Below are 13,902 nucleotides of genomic sequence, written 5' to 3' on the forward strand. Positions count from 1 at the left end.
GATAGATAGATAGATAGATAGATAGACAGACAAATGGATAGGTAGATAGATAGACAGACAGACAGACAGACAGACAGACAGACAGAGAGAGGGAGAGAGAGATAGACAGACAAGTGGATAGACAGACAGATAGATAGACAGATAGATAGATAGATAGATAGATAGATAGATAGATAGATAGATAGATAGATAGATAGATAGATGTCAGAGACACACAGGCCTGTGCTGTTTAAAGCACATTTGTAGAGCTGGTGCTAAAGCGATTCAGCGTGAGTGTGTGTGTGTGTGTGTGTGTGTGTGTGTGTGTGTGTGTGTGTGTGTGTGTGTGTCGAGGGGGAGTGTGTTTATGAGTTGCTGGACTGATTAAGGAACGGCTCGTTTTAATTGAAGCGGTTTTGCTCTCCTGCTTCCAAAAACAGCGCAGATACACATTCCTGTCGCGAGCTTCGTCCTCAACATCAAAGCCCAACCACCAACCACGCGGGCTATTAGCATACACTCTGAAATCAACCGCTCACCTGAACATGTATCCGTCCAGCACTTGAGCCGAGTGTATGTATTGAGCCTGAGTGTTTGCCAATTGCACAGATTCTCTTCGAACCTCATTAATAATTGAAGCACGATGATAAAGAGCTTGATGCTCGTATTTGTCCTCAGTTACGCTCGTGTGTTGGGTCGGTGCACACTTCACACGCTCAGTCTTTGCCGTGTTTCGAGCAGCTGTTGTGAGTCGTCGGGTGCCGGGGTCAAAGGTCGCGTGACCCTGAGCGAGGGAACGCAGCCAGAGGTCAGTAATGAGGGCCCCATTGATAATGTGCTATGTATTGACCCTCTATTAAACACTGTTGTGATAGTGAATCACTGTAATTGGGTGAATTAAAAAGCATGCACTTGTATTTACAGGAGGCTTTTTGCTTATTCACCGTTCTAGAACAGGCTGTTCTTCCAAGAAATGCAAATTCTTGGCCCAGCAGAGAGTCTCTGAGCACGTTTTTTGGGTCATATAGGATCATTTGCACCAAAACACGTCAAACTCTGGTCTCTATGCAACAATTAAACTAAACATTCAGTTTAGCTGTAAAATCTGATGCTAATGAGGTTCCTGAAATATTGAAGACAGAAGATGGAGTCTGTTTGCATTTAGATTTCATGAAATTAACCAATCACGCTTAGTTTCGACCTATTTAGGGTGCAAAGCAATGTCAGTTTGTGAATGGTTGTACAGTAAATACTACCAGAAATGTATAGACTTTGTCAAAAGCAAACAGTAATGATTCATTTCTCAGACATAGGACCCTATTTTTACGATCTGAAACGCAAGTAACTTTGTGGGCGGGTCTCAGGCGCTGTTGCTGTTATACCGGCGGGATAAATGACTCTTGCTCCCGACGCAAATCTAAAATGGGTTGGTCTGAAGTTGCTTCATTACTCATAGGTGTGGTTTGGGCGTAACGTGAAATAAACCAATCAGAGCGTCATCTCACATTCCCTTTAAGAGCAGGCGTGCTTGTTCCATGGCGGTTTGCTATTATAATGGCGGATTTGCAGGAGCGGTTCACAGCCGAGGAGACCGACGTTCTCGTCAGGGCCGTAAAACACAGAGAAGTGACATTGGGGATGGAGAAACCCACACAAATTAGCTTCGGTTAAACAGCTTCGCTACATTATGGCCAAGCATGCGCCCTTAAAATAGCATCTGAGTAACATGCGCAACGCGCCACTGACTTTAGACTAGGTTTTCCTGGTCAGTGGTGGAATTGTTTTCTGAAACTGCAAAATAGCACCAGGGAACGTTTGCGCCGGAACACGCCTCCTCTTTCCGCTGAACCGCCCCCGGGAGCGCAAGTTCATTCCCTAATTTACCGACGTGCGTCTGTGGAGGGGAAAGTCCGCTGTGCGCGGGTGCAAAAATAGAAATGATACATGCGTCGGTGTACAAAGTCAGTTGCGCTGGGTGTAAGATAGGGCCCATAGTTTAGACAGTACAGTTGTGCTCATGGATATCTATTTTACTTGTTTAAGTGCTAAAGATTTCATGTCTAACCTCCTGAATCAAGGGGTTTGTTTGAATGTCACTCTCTCTTGTCCGTCTCCTTCCATATTGTGACACATGTTTGAGTAAAAACCAATCTTAACACCAGGTGTAAACAGTGCCTTTGAACTGAATTGAGATTAATAATGACACTATTGGCTTCTGTGGCCCTGCCTTTGTTTCATAACTGATTAACTTTTCAACACACTGACAGTTATTGAACTGAACTGAATCAACATTGAACTTATAATAATGACACTACAGAGCTGCTTTACAGCTGAAACTGAAGGAGTTTTGTAATTAAATAAATGCCACTTGACTTTGAAATCCATCTCTTGTGACGTTATGAAAGACTGGGACCGTGAATAGCTTGTTTTAACTGATCTTGCCGCTAAAGGGAGGTCCGTGACATCACAGCATGCGGTGTACTTCCTCTTCAATTGAACATTAAACAAGCATGACTCTTAGAAATAACAGCGTGCTTGACCAACACAATGCATGTTTCAAATGTCTTGTGTAAATGTTCAGACAGACTGTGCGATGACAGTATCCCACAATTCCTTCCCAATGTTCCCCGAGGACGGTTCTCTGCATACAGAACATTCTCCGTTCAGATTGTTACCACAGGAGTGTGCCTAGAGAACAGCGAGCAGGGGTGGAGGTGAAATTACGCTTTTATACGCGTCGTCTTGTGCCAAGCCGGGGTTTATGCTAGAGCTGATGTACTAGGAGGGAAAATTGAATCTTCTCCCAGACTTAATCCTCAATCGCTCCACCTGTAATGCATTTTGGACTCACGCGTTCGGTTCCCCCACAGTTTCACGGAAGGCAGGGTTATATTTCAGCTGAACCCAGAGTGTCTGATTATTTATCACAAGGCGGGCGAGATGTTTCAGACAGGCGGTGGAAACAGTTTTAAAATCTTTCGGGACTTGCAAATAGATTTAAGTGTAAACACCTCGATGTCTGGTCGGCGACTGCATACAATTATTCTTTTCTCATGTATAACTTTGGCTCGAGTGTGTCTCTCCGATGAAACTGAATGTTCAAGATCGTCGTACACTAAGAAGGCTCAAAACAACCTTTGGATTTTCACATTAATGCATTTGAGAGATCAATGTATGTTCAATATTTGATCCTTTTGTATCATAACATACAAAAGGTAGTGCCCTTTAGTGGCAAACCTGGGAATAGCATCAGCATTTAAAGTGGACTTTGGCAAAGTCTTTATTTTGAAATTTTAACACAAGCTAAGAATATTTTGAAACTGTGTGTGTGTGCTTTCTGCATTTTAAAACCAGTTAAGCTCCTTTTTAAACTTCCATGAGCTTTTCCTTCACCATGTTTCCCTCTTATTGCATTAACCTATGATGACCTAACATCATAATACAGGATTTATGCATTTATTTTGACAGGGGCGTTTTCGCTCGTTCTCTCCCTGATGCACGTCTTGCTCCCTTATCCTCTGCTATGTTCCCGCTTAGGATCTTTCCCTGCAATTTTTATCCTTATCTTTATTTTGCTGTTCGGAGGACATGACGCAATGACTTAATATTAGTTGGCCCTCGACTGACCCGGGAACCGAGACCGGAAGAGACTGTTGCCTCTGCAGCTTTCCAAACAAGCACTCCCACATTCCCTGTAGCCGCTCCTCAGCAGGGGGAGGCCGGGGAACTGAGACCGTCACGATGGGATGTGGACATCCATCAGCCTGCCAGTTTCTGCCCAGCCAACGAGAGATGCTCCTTAGTTCCTGTGCTTTTCTTCCTCCTGTCCTGGGAATTCTGCCCACACTCTCGGCTGCCTGTGTAAATGGTAACCAGATTGGGGCTGTCAGCGTTCATATGATTTTTGTTTGATCTCCCTCATGCAACGATAGGGAATCATGTGTAGCCTACCAGTGAATGTTAACTATAGCTATATGAAATATTACAGGAAAATCAGTCGGCAAGAACTAATTGCCAGGAAAACCAAATGAACGTCATGTGATTTGTGTTTGATCTCAATCGGCCACTGACTGGGAACCGTTAATGAACTGTAAACAGAAAATCAGTCAGCAAGAACCAGTAGAATCAAAGACAAGAGACAGAATCTGATAAACATCCAAAAATAGGAAATATTTTCATATTTAGGGCTAATAAATGAAGTTTTGTGTGGAAAAATACATCAAGAAAGCAGGAAATATGAATTTTGTTTAATATCGCAAGGAATCATGATCATAATGAATATACAAATTTTAACATTTTAAAAGTCCGAATGAACAATACCAAAGAAAGAAAGACAAAACGGTGAAATAAAATCAGATATACCCCAATTTTTTTTTAGAATTCTTCATATCTGGGCTAATAAATGAAGGTTTTTGTTTTTCTAGAAATACACAAATCTTAATTAAATCTGCCAAAATATTATAGTTAAAGGAAAGTCAGTCAATAAAACTAAATGTCAAGAAAGTCTGAAAGCCAGAGTGATTTGTGTGATATCGTAGGGAATTAATGAACTGTAACATTTTACTGTAAAAGGAAAATCAGTCAGAAAGAACAATGCCAAAGAAAGAAAGACAAACCGGTGATATAAAATCAGTTAAACCCCAAAAATTTAATAATTCTTCATATCTGGGGCTAATCAATGAAGGTTTTTGTTTTTCTAGAAATACACAAATCTTAATTAAATCTGCCAAAATATTATAGTTAAAGGAAAGTCAGTCAATAAAACTAAATGTCAAGAAAGCCAGAGTGATTTGTGTAATATCGCAGGGAATTAATGACCTGTAACATTTTACTGTAAAAGGAAAATCAGTCAGAAAGCAAGAAAAGAAATCACACGTGATCTAAAATTGAGCTTTGCGTGGTAAATTAAGTAGTTTAAGTCCAAAACAGCACCTAACTGTATTCGAAAGTCATGCGCAATTTCACTGTTTACGATCATGCAAATTAAAATAAAATAAAGTTGATAGAGTTTTTATCGTTCTGTTTGATCAAATAAATGTTGAAGATTTTTTTTAAGTGTGATGTAGGTGAGTTGTAAAAGTGCACATGGGTGCGAGCTGGAATCAATAAATCAGCTGACTGATGCTTTGAATTGGGTCTGATCAGGATAATCGTTTGGCTGTTGATACGGAGCGCAGCTCGCGCGCTGTGTTAAGGACCGCCTCGCGGGCGACGGGACACTGGCCAATATTATCCAAAAGTCAGGGAAATCTTTCTGCCGCGAGAGTTTCCACGCGTGAAAATGATCCAGGAGGTGGAATAATCCAGCGAGATACGAGGGCACGAGAGAAAAACAAAGAAAGGAAGCGCGAGGGAGGGAGATCGCTGGTGGTGATGATGATGGTGGTGGCCTAGAAACATCAGGAGTTAGCCTATTCCTCGTTCTGCTCGACTGGATCGTAAGACGATGGGGGATTTTACGCATTGCAAAGAAAAGGGGCTCGCTTTCCTCCTCCGCGCACCCCGACATTACTTTTGACTTGTGTTTTCACGCGAGGATGCGTTGAATGCGAACTCGTGGCAGTCCGCCGCTGGAAAGTCACTCACACACACACTCACTCACTCACTCACGTGAAAAGGAACAGCGGCTCTGCGCATTAATGCGTGTGTGCGCGAGCGCGTACGCGTGCTCTCCCGTGACCGATGGCACTGGAATCCGTGCGCAACGGCTATGTGCGCACTTGTGTCACTCCCGTGGAGCAGGACTGCTGGCACTCGTGTTTGCGGAGCCGTAGGAGCCTCTCCTCGGCCGTGTGTGTCGCCTCGCTGTCCGTGCTCCTCGCGCTGCTCGCTCATCAGTCCGCGGACTGGGACGCGGAGCGCGCACACGCGCACTCGGGATCTCCGGCGCTGCACTTGGTGACGCTCGTGGAGCTCGTGTGGCAGTTGCTCTCGCCCGTCTTCACGCTCGTGTGTGCCTTCTTCTGGGTGGGTGTGTATCTGCTCCGCTGCGGGGTGCTCATCCGTACGGCCGTGTTCCTGCTCACCGTGTGCCATCTGGGCGAAGCGGCGGCGCAGTCTCTGCTGGATGCGCATCAGCTCTACTCGTTCACGGCCACCGCGCTGGTGCTGCTCGCCTGCCTGGCCAGCGGGGCGCTCATGGTGGTGCGCCTGGGTCAGGGCATCTCCGTGCTCCTCTTCATCAGCATCATCAGGACCGTGTCGCTGCTGTCGCTGCAGAAGGTGCGCGCCAGTTGGAGACCCTACCTGGCGTACCTGCTCGGGGTGCTGGGGGTCCTGCTGGCGAGGTATGCGGACAGACTGCTGCCGGAGCAGGGCGCATCACACCGGGAGGGATTGAGGGGAGATATTCCGGTATTTAAGAGGCGCAGGAGGTCCAGTTCCGTAGTCTCGTCAGACATGGCACATCACGGCCAGTCCAGGAGCAAATCTCACAGGAGGACGTCTCTGCCCTGTCTGCAGAGAGACCAGGTACACTTATTGCTGCTGCTTTTGATCATAAATACAGTACGATTCGGAATTAGTACAGTCATTTCTTTAGAAGTACTTGCGCAGCGGATTTACTGTAGCTGCTCATGAATTGAAAGCTCTTATTGTTGTTATTGATCACAGCAACTACAATAGCACCAATAATAACCGGAATAATGTAATTTTAGACTGAATGTGATTACTTACTTCTGAAATCGGAAATGATGAGGTCGTTTTAACAACACGACTATCTTATTGTTGCTATTGATCATGATAATTATAAAAGAAATATTAGGTCACACTTTACCTTAGTGTTTATTTCGATTAATAATAGTAATGCTAATAAACTGCAGGCACTTACTGTTGTTGCTGTTGCCTCTTATCATCACATTATGATCATAAAACATCTATAAAAATATAAAGATGAGTTTTTTGGGGGGAGGTTGTGTTTTTCCAGCATTCTTTGTTTGTCCTGACACTTTGGAGCACTTTCACTCCAGCATGCATTAGTTTTCAGCAGAACCTACAGGAAAAGCTCATAGCTAAAGGAGTGAACTTTGACCTCTTGATCACTATTGATTCTTCAGCTGTTATATTTTAGCATGTTTGACCTGAACACAAATATTACAGAACTAGCGTGCGTGTGGACTACAGGGGAGATTTTGTGCTCTGCACAACCAAATTGCAAAAGCATGCAGAAGGTTATTTGATGTGAATGTTTATGCTTGCATCTGTGCATATTTGTGGTATTTTTTTGCTATATACGCACAAGTACAGAAGACTGACGATTTGGCTTGTCAACGGGACGTCATTGTATATGGCCAAGTGTAAATTTATTCAGAAAAGAACATTAGTCACATTATTTCTTTACATTTTTGATCATCAAAGCATTTTTGTATTTTAAGAAAAAAAAAAAAATAATTATTTATATTGTTTCATTATTTATATATAGTTATTACATATACATTTATTATATTAAATAAAACAAATTTTCCAATATATACTGATTATATGATTGGCAAAGTGCACAAAATATTTAGCTAAAAAATTGATAGATATCTCAAAGTCTAAATAATTGGCTCTTGTTATGCACGGTGTTGAAACTAAACTGTTAAATCAAGTTTAAGAATTACTGCAGTGTGATTCCTTGAACTCACTGTAAATATTGTATTCACACTTGCCCGTCTTTTTGTCCTGTTTACTGCTCATGCATGTGAAAATGTGCAGTAAGATAAGCTGCCATTTAACGTTTTGCATTAAATCCTGAAGTGAATGTAAATGGAGATGAATGGATTTTTTTTTTATGAATTTAATTTGAAGGTCTCTAAGCAGTTTAGCTTTGCTGGGACGTTTACTGTTTTCACAGAGAAGTTGCTGCTTTTGGTCTGCGAGTATTTAGTTTGCACCCTCTAGCGGCCGCATCATTAATGTATTTGCAATGGGAACCTTAAAAGGAAGAACATTTGTGACGAATCAATACATTGTCGTTGCAATACTTCTGCCGTATTTGCTTTGAGTGTGAAATGGGAAAAGAACACAGACCCCTGAGTGTGTTTTCCATGTTCTGTATAACACACACCTGGTGCACATGTGTGATGTCTGCAGTGATATTAGTTGGTATAAAGGTTTATGTGTAGTTGTTTTATCTGTGTGGTCTGGCTGTGTAAACATACCACTGTGTGACCCCTGCACCGCTCACGTCTGCTCCGACAATAACCTGTGTGTCTCAATAGGCCACACAGAACAGCTCGAGCGCATACATGAAGACGTCGCTCTTCAGAGCTTAAGTGTGGATCAAAGTCTGCTCCACGTGTTTTGTTGGTCTGAAAACGGTTCTGGTACAGGGTTTGCACGTGATCATGTATTGATGATGTATAATTTGCACGTTTCTGTCACATAACTCGTTTCTCTCAACTGCTCGTGTCTGTGTAAATCCCATTCTCGTAATGCATCTGCAGGCGAATGCCAGTTTGTGAAGTTTTCTTGGTAAATCCAAAGGGACAAACACAGTGAAACATGCGTCCTCTCCTCCTGAGTCATAACCGAGCTAGATGATGACAGTTCAGAACAGCTCACATTTAATAAGTGTTTATGTATCGCAAAGCACCAAGGTCATCGTGAGTTTGATTCCCAAGAGAATGCAAAATAAGTCACTTTCAAAAAAAAAAAAAAATCGGTTACACTTGATTTCGATAGTCTTTAGACCTCCTACGTGCAACTACATGTCAACTAACTCTCATTAGAGCATTACTAGACTGTTAGGGTTAGTGTAATTTGACATTTACTTGCAAAGTAGTCAATAAAACGTCGGTTGAAGAGCATCAAAATAAAGTGTTCGCAGATATTAAGCAGACAGTCTACTAATACTCTAATGACTGCTAGTTGACATGTAGTTGCAAAGGTACTTATAGTTAGTAGAACTGTCAAATTTGTATAAAAAGCACATTTATTCATTTAGCTTTAGCTTTTATTCCCTGGAAATCGAACCCATGAGCTTGGTGTTGCAAGCATTCTACTATTTGAGCTACAGAACAGCCAAAAAAACAACAATTGAGAACCAAAAGTACTATGCAATCTCTCATTCGCATCCAGTAAATGTTTAATTTGGAGTGGTTGGTTATCGGCTCGTATCACCCATGCTGCCCAGCGAGGTAAACAGGAAGTGATGTCAGAGTCGCTGTGACCATTATCCCACTCAGCAGAGCACATGCCCTGGGCGCTTTCAGTGACTTAAAATCATTCCCGTTATGAACATCGCTGTGTGAAGCGAGTTACGTAACGCTCTTCAAATGGACTGAGAAAGGACTGAAACGCTGAATTAGTCTTCCTTCTTCACTCACTTGTCTCTGTTGTGGCCTTTCTATAGACTTGCCTGACCTTATGTGTTCATTGAAACCTGCCGTTTTTGTCCTTACAGTTGAAACGATTACTTGTAGTTAACTAGTGCTCTAGATGACCGTACCCCCATTTAAAAGATAATGTGTCTCATCTTGAGTGTTTCTGGGTGGTAAACTGAACCGTACCTCACTGCATTCTCCTGCTTTAAGCGCAGGTCTCCAGAGGACGGTGTTCGTGGAAAACCCCCGTTTAATGACACGAGCAGTCGTTTCAACTCAAACACCTCACCGCATGGAGTCTTTAGAAGCCTTTAGTGGGTCACTGAGTTGCGATTAGCCCAGGGCTGCCTGGAAAAGCTGTTCGCCGTGAGCCCGAGCCTCTGGGCAGAGCAGAGAGTATTTAAATCTTCTCTTAAAGGGGAAGTGTGTTTTAATGCTTTTAATGTTAAAATACTTTCACCTGTCCCAGTTTAATGTGCACAGATAAGTATAATCAAGGTTCAACGCGTACTAAAACATGCTGTGTGAATTGAAAGATTTAGCCTAGAATTTTTGTTCTCACAATTTCACCGTTTTTAAATCTGTCATAGCAGGGATTCAGCGCATGTCTCACTAGCATGTTGACTACAGTCTGGGGTGTTTTATGGCAGACTTGACTATGAAAGTGTGCATTAGGTTCCATTTGTAGGTTGACGTCTGAATGAATGTAAACACTGGCTCTGTAGCGCTTCAAAAACATTGCTCTGTTTGTTTGAGTGGCCCAACACGTCATCTTTAGGCATGTCGGGTGAAGAAATAATCATTTGCAACCCATTTTTTTACTTCAGTAAAATGGTATTTTGGAGTAAAGCAGAATATTCAGTGAGGAAAAAAAATTATATAGTGAAGAGATCAGTCCAAAATACCCTTTTCACACCCTTATAAACATCATACATCTACCTATTTTTTTATTTAATTTTTAAATACTTTACTGAAAGCCTTTATGTAGAATGCAATATAAAAGTATTTTAATGCATTAATTATGCCTTGTAATGCACCTTTATAAGGCATTGTATATTCTCATGAATAATTGTAACCACAGTTATAATACATTATAATACTTCATTGAACATACTTTTAGAAAGTCTAATGCATTAAAACACAATGACAAACAACCAATTTCAGATGTAACAAGCAATCTGCAAATATCATAATGCATTTTAACTTTGCAGTTAAGTATTGTTAAAATGAGATATAATGCATTAAAACGTACATTGTGTACCTTTATAATGCATTAAACATAAATGCTGTATGCCCCTATTATGCTTTTTCAGATATTTCCTTTCATATAGTGTGTAATAAAGCTGTTTGTGAATGTAAAAGGTTTGCATAGTGCAGATGAAAGTTATTGTCTCCAAAAGAAGAGTTTCTGAACTGCTGAAACGAGTCATCAGTAATTCCTGTCTTACTTCCTGTTACTTACCTATGTAACAATGTAACAAATCTGCATAGTTGTCTTCATTGGCTGCCTACGAACAAAGTCTACTTTGACCCTCAAACACTATATTTGTAGCTGAGGCCTGAGTTTGGTTTGTGATGTTCATCATCATGTACTTTGCATCTTTTCTAAAGCATGAGGACTCGCACTGGGATTGATACGGGAAAACCGATACCTTGTTACTATTTGTATCACTGTGTATCAAGTGCTGAGGAAGATCTAGAGCTGAAATTCAGATATAGTAATATAGGCATTTCGTTTCCATGACACACTCTCAGCGGAAAACCAGTCACAACAGACTGGGTCTTCTGACCAATCAGAGCAGAGTAGACCAATCATAACAGACTGAGCCATCTGACCAATCAGAGCAGAGTAGACCAGTCACAACAGACTGAGTCTTCTGACCAATCAGAGCAGAGTAGACCAATCATAACAGACTGAGCCATCTGACCAATCAGAGCAGAGTAGACCAGTCACAACAGACTGAGTCTTCTGACCAATCAGAGCAGAGTAGACCAATCATAACAGACTGGGCCATCCGACCAATGAGAAGAGAGGAAGCTCTCAGAAAGGCGGGGTTTAGAGAGACTGAATCTTTGATCGAAGCGTTTCAGACGCTGTGAGAAAAGAGCGGATGCTGCGATGTATATTACGAGATAATTAAAGTGTTTTTTGACCTTGGATGCACGTAAACCTAGGAGACTCTTAAACAAAATTAGGAACCTGTAAGATAAGGGGGAGTTTAAGTAAATTAAATTGAATGACAGAAAACTGGTTAATGCTGCTGTGTTAGTGTTTCATATTCAACGGCTAAGGATGTGACGGCACAATTTGACATCTTTCTGACCAACATAATAATTATCTTGAACCCCCCCCCGCCCCCCCCCCCCCCCCCCCCCGACTTCCACTTCTGAGAACCCCCGGAAATGTGCAAAAATATGCAGTGAATGCATTTGAGAAAGTACAAAAGGTCAATCAAAGTGACTTAAAAAGAGAAAGAGTTTGACGCTTTTGTCACATCTCTTCTCCAGATGATTAAATGAAAGGTCCTCCCCTCTTGTTGTTCCTCCCCAGAACTAGAAAAACAGTGGCATTTTTAGTGGCCTGAGAAATTAAGATGTTTCTGTTTCTTTTGTGATGGAGGAGAGGATAATGTATTAGATTTCTGGAGGAGAAGAAAAGGGTGTGCGAGTAGCTATTTGAGGGATGACGCAAATGGAGATCCATAGAGACCTGGAGTATGTTTCTGTGCCATGGGCCTTTTTTTCTCTTCCTTTTTTTTTTTTTTTTTTTTGTTAAGAGGTCCTTTTCCCAGCCTGGTGGAGATTTGAGGTTAGTAGGTGGGACTTTTCTGTCTGCCAGGATTGATAATAAACCTCAGCTCAACGAGATCTGAAAAAAGCAGCCGATGTGCCCTGAAGGTAATGGTTTCCTGTCTGAAGTGGACCGTGCTTCATTCCTCGCGGTTCTGCCCTTACCTGCAGTAGCTGAGAGATTTTTAATCTACACCAGAGCTCTCGACACGCTGAGGGTTGTTTTCCTTCCTGCAGTCTACGGTTCTTCGCTCGCTCTCGCTGTAATTGGTCTGGTCTGCGTCGCTGCGGCAGACAGAGGGATCTTTGACGTCGACTCGCTGTATTTTGCTTGTAAGAGGCCTCGCGTCCAGTCGGACCGTGCCAGGCCTGGAATGTGTAGCCTCAGCTGTCTTGCCTGAGCCGGCGGCTGCCAAAAACCTCATCCATTTTAAAAATGCTAGCAGTTTGACTCTTTCCAAACAACCTAGAAGGAACCGGACAAGCAGGTTTGCTTACAGAGGACTATCTGAACCCAGGTGCGCTAACTGACGGAGCAAAGAGAACCAAATGACATTAGCTGTTCTACATATGTCAGTCACAAAAAGTGAACTGCAGAAACCTCCAGCTGCTGTAAAAGCGCGTCTTGAGAATAAAGGCTGTTCAAAGGCTTCTGGAAATTTAAAAAGCATTGAAGATTTGGAGACGAAGTGCGCTTGTATGAGATGCCCAGAAGTGAGGTCGTCTCAGTGAGAGATGGTTGCACTTCACTTCTCTGCAGACTAGGACTGTGCTGTGAGCCTGTGAATATATTTCCCCTTATTTTTGCTGGTGATTATAAAATCAAATTATCGTTATGACGTCTAAACATGGCAAAAATTGCATCACGTTTATGTGAATCAGCTGAATCAAACTGAGAGTCTCAGTTTCAGTGAATCAGTTCAGAATTTTGATTCAGTGATTTAAACTACAATTTTTTAATACTAATTAGCTGATCCGGTTAACTAATTAAATATTTTAAATCTATTTAACATGGTTAAATATGGTTCCTCGGAGGAGGGGAATCAAATCAACGTTGTGACGTCTAAACATGGCAAAAATGGCATTACATTTATGTGAATCAGCTGAATCAGTTTCAGTGAATCAATTCGGAATTTTGATTCAGTGATTTGATAAAAAAAAAAAATTGTTTTCTTTTAAACATTTTAAAAAAAATACCTCAATATTTGGTAGTATAAACTGAATATGGCCAGACGGCTAAAAATATATATATATTTTTTATTAATACTAGTCTTTCAGTGAATTGATTCAAAATGATGATTCAGTGATTTGTTTGCATCAGCCCTACATTTGTTGGTTACAGTCAGAAGCCGTTTCACTCGGATATGTCACAACAAGGAAGAAAATACCATCTCAACTTCTGTTTTATGCTTATGTACATAGCATATATTAATACATATAAATATTTGTCAATATAAATTGAATTGGGCTGAGTGCACACTCATTAGTGTTTTCTGCTGGTGTGTGTTGTTTGTCACACATATTTGATCTCCCCAGCCGATGGACGGCCGCTGCTGAGAGGGCGCTTGTTATTTTAACCTGTGCTGGCCGGGACCCAGCGCCCCTCTCTCTCCCATATGAGCGGCCCGCCTCAGACAAGGCCTGTCTTGTTAACTCACTCAGTGGCATGTTTTAGTTTCGAAAATATGGATGGCAGATGGTGTAGTGATGGGGGAAGTTTCTGAGTTGAGCCAGTCATTGACAAAAACGCCGTCTGTACATCTGTCTGTTTGTCAGACCGTCTCTCTCACTCGTTCTCGCTAAGGTTTACGCTTTTGAGGGACGGTTT

At 41.9% G+C, this 13,902-nt stretch overlaps 1 protein-coding gene across 3 annotated transcripts in view; it reads left to right on the forward strand.

Annotated features, from left to right (window-relative positions):
• The first annotated feature begins 4,212 nt into the window (after nucleotides 1–4,212).
• Nucleotides 4,213–13,902, forward strand: part of pde3a (phosphodiesterase 3A, cGMP-inhibited) — a 91,514-nt gene continuing 81,824 nt past the window's right edge. For all 3 annotated transcript variants that reach the window (XM_084407282.1, XM_084407283.1, XM_084407284.1), the window contains exon 1: nucleotides 4,213–6,450. In XM_084407282.1, coding sequence (XP_084263408.1) covers nucleotides 5,662–6,450 — 789 coding nt within the window. In that variant the 5' untranslated portion in view covers nucleotides 4,213–5,661. The remainder of the gene's footprint in view (nucleotides 6,451–13,902) is intronic.

Source organism: Rutilus rutilus, assembly GCF_951802725.1.
Source record: "Rutilus rutilus genome assembly, chromosome: 4".
In the NCBI taxonomy this organism is placed as follows: Eukaryota; Metazoa; Chordata; class Actinopteri; order Cypriniformes; family Leuciscidae; genus Rutilus; species Rutilus rutilus.